At 39.0% G+C, this 12708-nt stretch overlaps 1 protein-coding gene across 1 annotated transcript in view; it reads left to right on the top strand.

Annotated features, from left to right (window-relative positions):
• Ankrd31 (ankyrin repeat domain 31) overlaps positions 1-12708 on the top strand; it is a 183395-nt gene that overhangs the window by 133330 nt on the left and 37357 nt on the right. Inside the window, exon 22 of the mRNA XM_052159647.1 lies at positions 6325-7249. Within this exon, the coding sequence (XP_052015607.1) occupies positions 6325-7249 (925 nt within the window). The remainder of the gene's footprint in view (positions 1-6324; positions 7250-12708) is intronic.

The raw sequence follows: 12708 nt of genomic DNA, 5'->3' as shown, positions 1-12708 counted from the left end.
ATAATGGATACATTTTTTATGTGTTCTTGAATTTGGTTTACAAGTATTTTATCGAGAAATTTTGCACCTATGTTCATACGGTATAGTGATCTATAATTTCTTTCTTTTTATTGAGCCTTTATGTGCTCTTGGTATCCAAATAATGGTCTTGTAAAAAATTAATTGGGAAATGTTTCTTCAGTTTCTATTTTTCTATTTTGTACAATAATTTAGGGAGTATTGGAATGAATTCTCTGAAGATCTGATATAATTCTTCACTGAATCTGTCTGGCACTGGCCTTTTGGTATGTGTGTGGTTGGGAGACTTTTAATTACTACCTCTATTTTGCTAGGGGTTGTGGGTCTTTTGAAATTACTTACTTCATCTGATTTAACTTTGGTATGTTGCCTGGAAAGATAGCTTAGAAGGTAAGAACACTGGCTGTTCTTCTGAAGGTCCTGAATTCAATTCCCAGCAACCACATGGTCGCTCATAACTTTGTTATATCATATATAACAAAAGAAATTCATCCATTTCTTTTAGTTTTCTAATTTGGTGGATTATAGATTTTCAAGTGTCCTCTTTTCATCTGTAATTTTATTAATTTTGATTTCCTCTCATGGCCTGTTAGTTAATTTGGCTAACAGTTTGTCAATTTTGTGGTTTTTCTCAAAGAATTAACTCTACATTTCATTGATTATTTTTTTTAATAGTGCTCTTTTTTGTTTCTATTTCATTGATTTCAGCCTCAATTTTGATTATTTCTTGCCATCTAGTCGTTTTGGCTGTTATTTTGTTCTTGTTGTTCTAGAGCTTTCAGGTGAGTCACTTATTTGCTAATATAAGGTGTCTAATGTTTTTGATGAAGGCACTTAGAGCCATAAATTTATCTCTTAGAACTGCCTTCATTGTGTCCCATTTGTTTGGGTATGTTTTTTTCTTATTTTCATTCAGTCCTAAAATGTTTTTAATTTTCCTTTTTTTGCCAATAATTTATTCACTTTATGTCCTGGTTCCAGCCCCACCTCCCTCCTCTCCTCCCAGTCCCACCCTCTCAAATCCCTCCTGAATTACCCAAGGAGAAGGGGAATCCTCCCTTGGGTGCCACCCTGCCCTGGAACATCATGTTGCAGCAGGACTAAGCACATCCTCTCACACTGAGACCCTACTAGGCATCCAGCTAGGGAAAGGGGATCCAATGCTAGGCAACAGAGTTGGAGACGGCCCTCACTCTAATTGTTAGGGGACCCACATGAAGACCAAGCTGCACATCTCCTACAAATGCATAGTGGGCCTGTGTTCAGCTCCTACATGCTCTTTGGTTGGTGGTTCAGTCTCTGTAGGTCTTCTTTGGGGTGTCCTTGAACCCTCCAACTTGTTCCATCCTGTCTCCCACTTTTCCACACAAACCACAATCCCCATCCCCAGCTCTGCCTGATATTCAGCTGTGGGTATCTGCATCTGTTTCCATCCACTGTAGGATGAAGCCTCTGAGGAAACAGTTATGCTAGGCTCCTGTCTGCAAGCATAGCAGAGTATCAGTGTTAGAGGTCGGCTTGCTCCCATGGGATTGGTCTCAATTTGGGCCAGTCTTTGATTGGTCATTCCTTCAATCTCTCTTCCATCTTTATCCCTGAACATCTTGTAGACAGGACAAATTTTGGGTTGAAAATTTTGCTAGTGGGTGGGGGTCCCCTTCCCTCCACTGGAGACCTTCCTGGCTACAAGAAATGGCCATTTTAGTCTCCATATCCCCCACTGCTGGTAGTCTCATCTAGGGTCACCACCATTGACTCCCAGGAGCCTTCCCCAGCCTGGGTCTTCAGCTAGTACATGAGATGCACCCCACCAATTTTTGTTCGCTCTTCCAAACCTCTCCTTCCCATCTCCCACACCTGATTCCCATCCCAGTTCCCCTCCTCACCCTGTTTTCCACCTAGTTCCCTCCCTCTATCCACCTTAAATGTCTGTTTTATTTCCTCTTCTGAGAGAGATTCAAACATCCTCCCTTGGGGCCCTCCTTGTCACTTAGTTTCTTTGGGTCTATAGATTATAGCATGGTTATCCTGTACTTTATGTCTAATGTCCACATATATAAGTGAGTACATACTAGACGTGTCTTTTTGGGTCTGGGTTACCTCAGAGATGCCCCACTACACCACAAGGACACTTGGTCAACTCTGTTCATAGCAGTTTTTTTCATAATAGCCAGAAACTAGAAACAATCTAAATGTCCCTCAACTGAAGAATAAAGAAAATAAGGTACATCTACACACTGGAATACTACTCAGCTGTTATAAACAAAGGCATCATAAAACTTGAAGGCAGGCAAATGAATATTTTTATTTTTATTTTTCCTGATTTCTGTCTTGACATGTTTTTAATTCAGTAGTGAGTTGCTCATTTTCCATGAATATTTATACTTTCTGTTGATGGTATCCAGCTTAATCAACACTGATCAGATAGGATATTTCAATTTTCTTACATCTTTTGAGACTTTCTTGTGTCCAAGTATGTGGTCAGCTTTGGAGGAAATTCCATGAACTACTGAGAAGAAAATATATTCTGTGTTTTTGGTGAAATGTTATGTAGATATGTGCTAGATCTGTCTGATTTATGATATTATTTAACTTTAGCATTTCTGTTTAGCTTTTTGTCTGGGTGACCTGTCTACTAATAAGACCATATTGAAATCACCCAAATCACTTTGTGAGGGTCAATGTGATTTTTATACAGCTAGGTGCCCTTGTATTTGATGTATAGATGCTTTCAATTGCAGTATTCTCTTGGTACATTATTTTCCTTTGAGTGTGTAGTGTCCTTTATATCTATTCCGATTAATTTTGGTATAAAGGTTATTTTGTCAAATATTAAAATAGCAACTCCTTCCTGCTTCTTTGTTCCATTTTCTTGGAATATCTTTTCCATCTTTTTATCCTAAGTGATGTCTGTCCTTGGTTGTATAGTGTTTCATGGGTAGAGCAGGAGGATACATCCTGTTTTCTAATCCAGCCTATTAGTCTAGCTTTTTATTGATGAATTGATACCAGTGATATTGAGAGTTATTAATGAGCAGTGTTTATTGATTCTTATTATTTTATTGTTATGGTGTGAGTTTCCTCTTCACTCACTATTCTTGTGTCTTTTTAAGTGTGGTAGCCTCTTTAGACTAAAGTTTTCCTTCCACTGCCTCTTTTGAACTGGGCTGGTAGGTAGAAATTACTTAAATTTGGCTCATTTCTGGAATGATTTACTTTCACCATTAATTATGATTGGTATTTTTGCTGTGTATAGTCTAGACTGGCATCTGTGGTCTCAGTTTATAGAACATTTGTCTAGGCCTTTCTGGCTTTTAGAGTCTCCATCGAGAAGTCAAGTGTTTTTCTAATGATTCTGCTTTTATATGTTACTTGGTCTTTTTCCCTTGCAGTTTTTAATATCCTTTTTCATTGTTCTGTACATTTAGTGTTTTTATTATTATCTGTCAAGAGGAAGTGCATTTCTGGTTCTGTCTATTTGGTCATCTGCATGCTTCTTGTTCTGTGATAGGCACCTCTTTCTTTAGATTAGGAAATTTTTCTTCTGTGAACTTGCTTAAAAAATAATCTCTGTGCCTGGGTTTTGTTTTTTTTTTTTTTAGATTTAACATTTTCTTTGACTGCAATATCCATTTCTTCTACCTTATCTTCAACCTGATATTCTCTCTTCTGTGCTTGTACTCTGTTTTAAGGCTTACCTTTTGTTTGACATCCTGAATTTTTCATTTTCAGTTATATTTCAGTTTGAGTTTTCTTTAGTGCTTCTATTTCTTTGTTACATTCTACTACTAACATGCCTTGAATTATTTTATTATTTCATTCAGCTATGTGTTCATGTTTTCATAGACCTCACTGAGGAACTTACTCATATCCTCTCTAAGATTCTTGAATATATTCTTCATAATAGTTATTTTGAAGTCTTTATCTTGTGCTTCAGATACAAAGCATTTCTCAGGGCCTATTACAATAGGGTTGCTGTCTTCTATTGGAAGATAGTGGCTTCTGCTGTCTTGACTATTCACGTTTGTGTTTTTGTGTTGATAATCTGTATTTCTGGAGTTAAAATGTTTGAGGTATTTCTTGGTGTTGATATTTAGTTTTGCCTTTATTTTTGGTTGCTGTTGCCCTCTTTGGATCCTGTTGTGTCCCTGGTAAAGAGTGTTTTTGCAGGCTAGTGAGTTAACAGAAACACATGGAGATGGACTAGGAGGAAAGGCTGAGAGAGGGGGGCCATGGATAAGATTCTGGATGTGGGGCAGGGTCTGCACCAAGAGGCAGAGTCCCCAGGGAATGCAGGTAGTGTGGGAAAGGGGGCTCCTACAAGCAGACAGCTACAGGGCTAGGAGGGGGTCTAGAGGCAGTGCAGTAAATGGTTAATGAGTCCCATTCCTGTGTGGCCACTGGGAGTCCCTGGAAGAAAGTTGTTTCTGAGGATAGTAGGCTGACAGTAAGAAATGAAGGCTGGACGGAAAGACTGAGCAAGCTGGCAGAAGATTTGGTCTTTGGGTCTGCACCAAGAGCCAGAGTCTCTGCATAATGGCCCTGGGGTGAGAGGAGGGTCTCCTACAGGGGAGGTTGAAGTAGGATAAACAATTAGTGTGAAAGACAGGGATGAAAGCTTAATTTTGCTTTACTCTCCCACAAGTAAATATTAAAACATTATTTTTTTCCTAAATAATTTTCCAGATAAACATCAAGCAAGTGAATTTCTGATAACTGATGAGAAATTAGCTATAGGCCACTTTAGGAGATTTTGAGCATCTCCTAGCTTCAATTCTCTTTTATTGTGCTATGATAAGTGGCATACCTGGAATTTTGCAATGTTCACAATTGAGTTGGAGTTGTGGCCATCTAAAGCACATCACTGTTGCTGTAAGATCTGAGTCTTGATGTGGGTGATCTGAAGAAGACACTTTCATATTATGTGCGGATTTCTTTTTTTTTTTTACATAATTTTAAACATGATATTATTTTCTTTCTTCTTTAACTAGCATATTATAAATTATGCTACCAGTTGTATCCAGTCTCACTTCTTATTGCCCCCCATATGTACTAGTGCTCTTATCATAGCCTGTGGTCAATATCAGCACCTAGACACGTTAGGAAGGCAAGTTAGTTTTATAATGCTATTCCTTAAAAGGCTCTACTATAGACCACTGGTACATCCTTGAGACCATTTTATGTAAAATTGAAGCTATGTTCTCTAATACTAAGATGCTATTTGTTCTCATTCACTTCTGAGTATTCAATGGAATTTTCCCAAAGGCCACCTGCTACCTAATAAAAATATCTATTTTATAGCCTTCTTTAGAATTTTTGTTTTAATTCTAAAATAATAAATAGTGGTAAATACAGCCTATACAAACAAAAACTGTTTGAGTTCCTCAAGAGTATATAGGTTCTAAGGCCAAAATGTTTCAGAGCCAGTAAAGCCAGGGTCAGTAAGGAACTTGTGCTTAACCAAAAGACAGATGTGGAGGTGTGATGAGTCCCTCCTTCTAGCTTAGTCTTTTAAGATTCTGAGATCTTAGAGTTGAAGACGCTTGGGCTAATATTTTGTCTGGGGTATCCTTCCCAATTTGAAAATCCTCAGGACAGATTCAGAATACAAATGAAGTAACTACATTCTCAGGGCTCACTGAAGTATTATTTTCAAAATCCAATCTTGTACTCTGTAGCTATGGAACTTGAGTAGAGCTTACTCCCATTTATAATTTATAATGAACCATATAAACAAGGTGAAAATTTAGTAACAGTAGTACTATTCAGCTGCCAGTGACTACCTGCCAACCAATATACTGTAGGTAGCCCAAGTTCTGTTTTCATTTTTAGTTCACTCAAATAATGTTATATTCTGTTTTTAATAGAAGACAACCTGGAACTGCAGAGTTGTCTCAGAGGCTAGGAGCACTTGTTGCCCTTTGAGAGGTTTGGGGTTCAGTTTCCAGTTCCTACATGCTGACTCACAACCATCTATAACTCCAATCCCAGGGGATTTGTGACTCCAATCCTAGGGCATCCAAAGCCTTCTTATGATCTCTATGCACCAGGCATGCAAGTGGTGCACATATATCATTCAGGAAAAATACTCATATACATAAAATAGTAAAAGAGGTAAATTTTAAAATGCCTTAGAGTCAAACTCAAATTAAATAAATGTCAGTTTCCTTACAAAGGAAAATATATCTCAAATAAAGATTTTATTATACTTAAAGTTGGTGCACATTACAAGAGGGTGTATCTTTTATATGCAACAGTCTGTGAAGAAAATCTTCTGTGTTAATATTTCTTTTCTTTTTCTTATAGGGTGTCCATGGAGTCATTTAAGCATGGGGCTTTGCGAGAACAACTGGCTAACCTGGCCATGAGACAAAAGAGTCTTTTAGCTGTAGCAAAGAAACAGAAAAAGATAAGATTGAAAATTCAAAACTATAAGAATGCCACCCCATCATCTGTTAGTTTAAGGAAGCTGCCATGTAGCTCAGACATCTCCAGTGACAGGAAGAGCCAAGAGCCTCCTCAGATTGGAAACTCAGCACACACCCAGTCAGGCTCCGTTGCTCCTGTCAGTCTTGCTTATAGAAGCATGCAAGGAATACCATTGTCCCCGGAAATAGAGAGTTTCAGCCAAAATACTAACATTTGTTTAAATGCAGAGGTAATAAGAAGAGAAGAATTCTCTGGAAATGACACAAATTCTAAACAAAATATCCAGGATTGTGCCTTGGGTGGGTTATTAATATCCAAACCCCCAGATGATACTGAGAATATCACAGCATCATCCCAACCTACTGCTCTTATTCCTCAAGCAGAAAATTCACAAGCAGAAAATATTTTTACAGAAAATACAGTCAAAGGCTATGGATTTGATAGTTCTGCACTAACTGGCACTCTAAATATTTCAGAAGATAAAAGTGTATTTTCCCAAAATGATGCTTGCGTACCAGCTGTTCCTCAGAATCAGGAGCTTTCCCGTTGTAATCCAAAAAGAAGAAACAAGAAACCTGCTTCCCAACAACCATCTGAGGGAGCATCGGAACCTCCACCTCAGGCCATTGCTGTCGTAGACACCCTTCCTGTGCATCAGACAATGCCATGTCTTAAAGAATCAGCTTCTGTTGCTTCACATGCAGGTAGCACAACTCCCAGGAAGAAAGCTGTGCAGCTGAAAGACTTGATATTACTTGGAAGAATTAGGCCAGGAAACAACATTCTCGAATTTAAAACACAGGTATTTTTTTTTCCTTAAAGTCTTGCAGATTTTATAAGTAGTGCTGGTAAAGCATAGCAGAGACATAAAGGAACTAGGATGTGGCTGTGCTTCCTGAATGGAGGGACATGCCCATTAAATCCATAAGAAGACAGGCCAAACCTTATTCTGGATTTGCCCTGATAAAATTTACTCATAGCACCTTTGGTTCTCAACTATAGTGAGTCAGTTATATTGTAGCAGGAAGAATTTAAGAGCAAAGATAGGAAATTGTTGTTGTTCGTTCCAAACTAGGTTCACAAGCTACCAGTACACTCCTAAGCCATTCCAGGTATGTGTTCATTTTTCTTCCATAGAAGCTCAGGTTAAGACCACACTTGAAATTTCAGTAAGGAAGTCAACTAAAAATATAATATATGCATAAAAGTAGATGGTGAGAAAAGATTCTATTAGATGTACATATTTAAACACATTTAGTTTCTTCTTACTTTTTGAAAGAGGAATTAGGCATGAAAATGATTACCAAGCCTTTGAATATGCTTCTTTGCTTGTGGACTGCTCTTTGAGAAACCACCCTGCCTAACCAGAACTTAGCCTGAATGACAAAGACTTCCTGCTTCAGAAGCTTTATTTACAAGCTAAGAACAAAACAGTTTAGTATTAAAGTTTCACACTACAGTTCTATGATCACATTATGGTTTGAGCTCATCTCTTTCAGTGTTCTAGTTTGCATGCCAACCACTTTGATAAGAAATGACTATATTAACCAGAGCACAGATGCTGAGAATATCACAGCATCATCCCAACCTACTGCTCTTACTCCTCAAGCAGAAAATTCACAAGCAGAAAATATTTTTACAGAAAATACAGTCAAAGGCTATGGATTTGATAGTGTTTAGCACATCAGTTTTTAGCAGGTTAGCTAGAGTTACTCAGATTTTGACAGTTGTAGCTACTTCTCTGGATCAGCTTAATGATCAGTAGTGTTTAATGGGGTATAATTTGTATATAGTAAATTATGTATATTCAAAGTGTACTATCTGACAAGTTTGACATATGTATTTACCTGTGAAATTCTGTCCACAAAAAATAAACTATCCATCTGCTGCAGATGCTTCTTAGGGCCTGCTTTATATCTCTTCCCTGCCTTGGACAATTGCTATTGTACTTTGTGTTTCTAATTTGCAGCTCTAAGAATTTGAATTGTGCAAATTATATTTTACATATTATTTTTGTCTTTTTTACTTTTTTCTTGTAGTCTTGCAGTCTAATTATTTAAGATTCACCTCTTTCATTCCTTTTTTATTTCTAGGTAATGGTTTGTTTTACATGATACTGTAGTGTCTTAGTCAGGCTTTCTATTGCTGTGGACAAATCACCTTGACCACAAAGTAAGTTAGGGAGAAAAGGCTTACACTTCCAGATCAGAGTCTGTCATTGGAAGAAGTCAGGACAAGAACTCATAGATATATATGTTGTTTCTAGCAGTTAGCTATTACATATAAAGCTGGTAGGAATTTTCTTATGCAGGTTTTGGTATGAGATAGACTTTCATTTTTCTTGGGTAAATACCTATAAATGGAGTTACTGATTGCCAAAGTTATTTACAAAATCTGATGCATGCACCATTTGTGTATATGCATAAAAGTTCTAGTTGCTGTACTTCATCAACAGTACTCTATGGTCAGTCCTCTAATTCTAGCCTTGCTAACATATACTGTGGCTATATTGTGTGTTAGATAGCATGTGTGTATATATATGTATATGTGTGTGTGTATGTATGTGTGTGTTGCTTTATCATTGTGGTTTTAATTTGCATGTCTACAATTAATAATGTTGAATATATTTTCTCTTGCTATTAGCCATCCATATTTACTTTTTAGTTCAGGTATTTGTTGGTTCAGATCTGTTGCTCGTTTTTCTTTTTCTTTTTTTTTTATTTTATTTAATCTTTTTTTATACTTCAGATTTTATCCTCCTCCCTCCCAGTCTACCCTCTGACTGTTCATCATCCCATACCTCCCTAACCCACCCCTCACCCCCACCCCTATCTTGAGGATGTCCCTGCCCCGCCACCCCCCACCCCACCAAAGCTCCCCACCCCCTGGGCCTCCATTCTCTTGAGGGTTAGGTGCATCTTCTCTGACTGAGTCCAGACCTGGCAGTCCTCTGATGTATATGTGTTGGGGGCCTCATATCAGCTGGTGAATGCTACCTGGTTGGTGGTCCAGTGTCTGACAGATCTCTGTCTAGGTTAGTTGAGACGGCTGGTCCTCCTACAGGGTCACCCTCCTCCTCAGCTTCTTCCAGCCTTTCCCTAATTCAACCACAGGGGTCAGCTGCTTCTGTCCATTGGTTGGGTGTAAATATCTGTATCTGACTCTTTCAGAGGCTTGTTGGATCTTCCAGAGTGTGGTCATGATAGGTCCCTTTGTGTGAGCATTCTATAACCTCAGTAATAGTGTCAGTCCTTGGGGCCTCCCCTTGAAGTGGATCCCACTTTGGGCCTATCACTGGACCTCCTTTTCCTCAGGCGCTTCTCCATTTTTGTCCCTGCAGTTCTTTCAGACAAGAACAATTATGGGTCAGAGTTTTTGACTGTGTGATGGTAACCCCATCCCTCACTTGATAGCCTGTTTTTCTGCTGGAGGTAGGCTCTACAAGTTCCCTCTCCCCACTCTAGGGAATTTCATCAAAGATCCCTCCCTTTGAGTCCCAAGAGTCCCTCACCTCCCAGGTCACTGGTACATTCTAGAGGGTCCCCCCAACCTCCTACCTCCCTAGATTGCCTGTTTCCATTCTTTCTGCTGGCCCTCAGGGCTTCAGTCCTGCCCCCTCAATACTTGATCATGTTCCCCTCTTCCCCTCCCTGTTCCCTTTCACACCCAGGTCCCTCCCTCCCTCCTCCCTCCTGTGATTGCTTTCTATTCCCTCCCAAGTGGGATTGAGGCATCTTCACTTGGGCCCTTCAGCTTATTAACCTTTTTGAGTTCTGTGGATTGTATCCTGGGTATTCTGTTTTAACTAATATCTACTTATTAGTGAGTACCTATCATGCATGTCCTTTTGGGTCTGAGTTACCTCACTCAGGATGATATTTTCTAGTGCCATCCATTTACCTGCAAAACTCAGGGTGTCCTCATTCTTAATAGCTATCTGGTATTACATTGTGTAAATGAACCACATTTTCTGTATTCATTCTTCTCTTATGGAACATTGGGGTTGTTTCCAGCTTCTGGCTATCACAAACAAGGCCACTATGAACATAGTAGAACATGTGCCCCTGTGCCATAGTGGAGCATCTTTGGGGTATATGCCCAAGAATGATATAGCTGGATCTTCAGGTAGATCTGTTTCCAATTTTCTGAGGAATCTCCAGATTGATTTCCAGAGTGGTTGTACCAGTTTGCAATCCCACCAGCAATGGAGGAGTGTTGCTCTTTTACCACATCCTCGCCAACATGTGTTGTCACCTAAGGTTTTAATCTTACACCATTCTGATTGGTATAAGGTGGAATCTCAAGTTTGTTTTGATTTGTATTTTCCTGATCAGTAAAGACTTTGACCATTTCTTTAGGTGCTTCTCAGTCATTCAAGATTCCTCTTTTGTGAATTTTCTGTTTAGTTCTATGTCCCATTTTTTTATTAGGTTGTTTGGTCTCTTGGTGGTTAGCTTCTTGAGTCCTTTATATATTTTGGATATTAGCTCTCTGTCAGATGTGGGATTACTGATGATTTTTTTTCCCAATCTGTAGGTTGCCGATTTGTCCTATTGACTATGTCCTTTGCGTTACAGATGCTTTCCAGTTTTATAAGGTCCCATTTATCAATTCTTGATCTTAGAGCATGAGCCATTGGAGTTTCGTTTAGAAAATTTCCCTGTGCCGATGAGATCAATGATCTTTCCCACTTTCTCTTCTATTAGATTCAGTGTATCTGGTTTTTTTTTTTTAATTTTTTTTATTCGATATAATTTATTTACATTTCAAATGATTTCCCCTTTTCTAGCCCCCCCACTCCCCGAAAGTCCCGTAAGCCCCCTTCTCTTCCCCTGTCCTCCCATCCACCCCTTCCCACTTCCCCGTTCTGGTTTTGCTGAATACTGTTTCAATGAGTCTTTCCAGAACCAGGGGCCACTCCTCCTTTCTTCTTGTACCTCATTTGATGTGTGGATTATGTTTTGGGTATTCCAGTTTTCTAGGTTAATATCCACTTATTAGTGAGTGCATACCATGATTCACCTTTTGAGTCTGGGTTACCTCTCTGAGTATGATATTCTCTAGCTCCATCCATTTGCCTAAGAATTTCATGAATTCATTGTTTCTAATGGCTGAATAGTACTCCATTGTGTAGATATACCACATTTTTTGCATCCACTCTTCTGTTGAGGGATACCTGGGTTCTTTCCAGCATCTGGCAATTATAAATAGGGCTGCTATGAACATAGTAGAACATGTATCCTTATTACATGGTGGGGAGTCTTCTGGGTATATGCCCAGGAGTGGTATAGCAGGATCTTCTGGAAGTGAGGTGCCCAGTTTTCAGAGGAAGAGCATGCGATGTTTGTCTGTCTTTCTGAGTCTGAGTTACCTCATTCAGTATTTTCTAGTTGTTTATCTGCAAGTTTCATAATTTAGTTTTTTCTATAGCTGAATAGTATCCTTCAGTATTTTTATCACATTTTTCTTTGCATTAATCAGATGAAACATGTATCTGCTGTTTCCGTTTCCTAGCTATTGTGAGTAAAGCAGTAATGAGCATGGCTGAGCAAGTATCCATGGAGTAGGACATAGAGTCCTTGAGTATATGCCAAGAAGTAGTATAACTGGATCATATGGTACGTTTACTTTTAGCTTTTTAAAAATACTCTGGGGGACTGGAGAGATGGCTCAGTGGTTAAGGGCACTGACTGCTCTTCCAGAGGCCCTGAGTTCAATTCCCAGCAACCATATGGTGGCTCAGAACCACCATCTGTAATGGGATCCAGTGACCTCTTCAGGTGTGTCTGAAGATAGCTACAGTGTACTCATCATATATATAAAATAAATCTTTAAAAAAAAAAAAAAAAAAAACAACTCTGATTTCCAGAGTTACTTGCCAGTTTGCAAAACAGGGAGACTTAGTCTTCCCAAGAATGAGTGCCCCAGTTGGTGCCACATGGTCAGCACTGAAATCTTGTATTAAAAGCAACAGTTTCATAACCCCAGATTCAGTGGGTTGTATTTCTATATTTATACATTTGTAGTGCTTAGGGTTCTCCAGAGGTGCAGAACTGGTGGAATTACATTACAGGGATTTAGTAGACTAGTCCAGATAGTCCAGCAGTGACTGCCTCATGATGAAAAGAGATTCAGTAGTTGTTCAGTCCACTGAACTTGGTGTCTCTGCAGTCCCAATCTTGTGCTTGAGTTCCAGAGGATTTCTGGAGAACTTCTGGTTTTCAGTCTACTTTGAGGTCCTGAAGAAGTTAGATTTAATAC

This window comes from Apodemus sylvaticus, chromosome 16 (assembly GCF_947179515.1).
Source record: "Apodemus sylvaticus chromosome 16, mApoSyl1.1, whole genome shotgun sequence".
NCBI classification, from domain to species: Eukaryota; Metazoa; Chordata; class Mammalia; order Rodentia; family Muridae; genus Apodemus; species Apodemus sylvaticus.
This window is presented reverse-complemented; position numbering and strand designations above follow the sequence as displayed.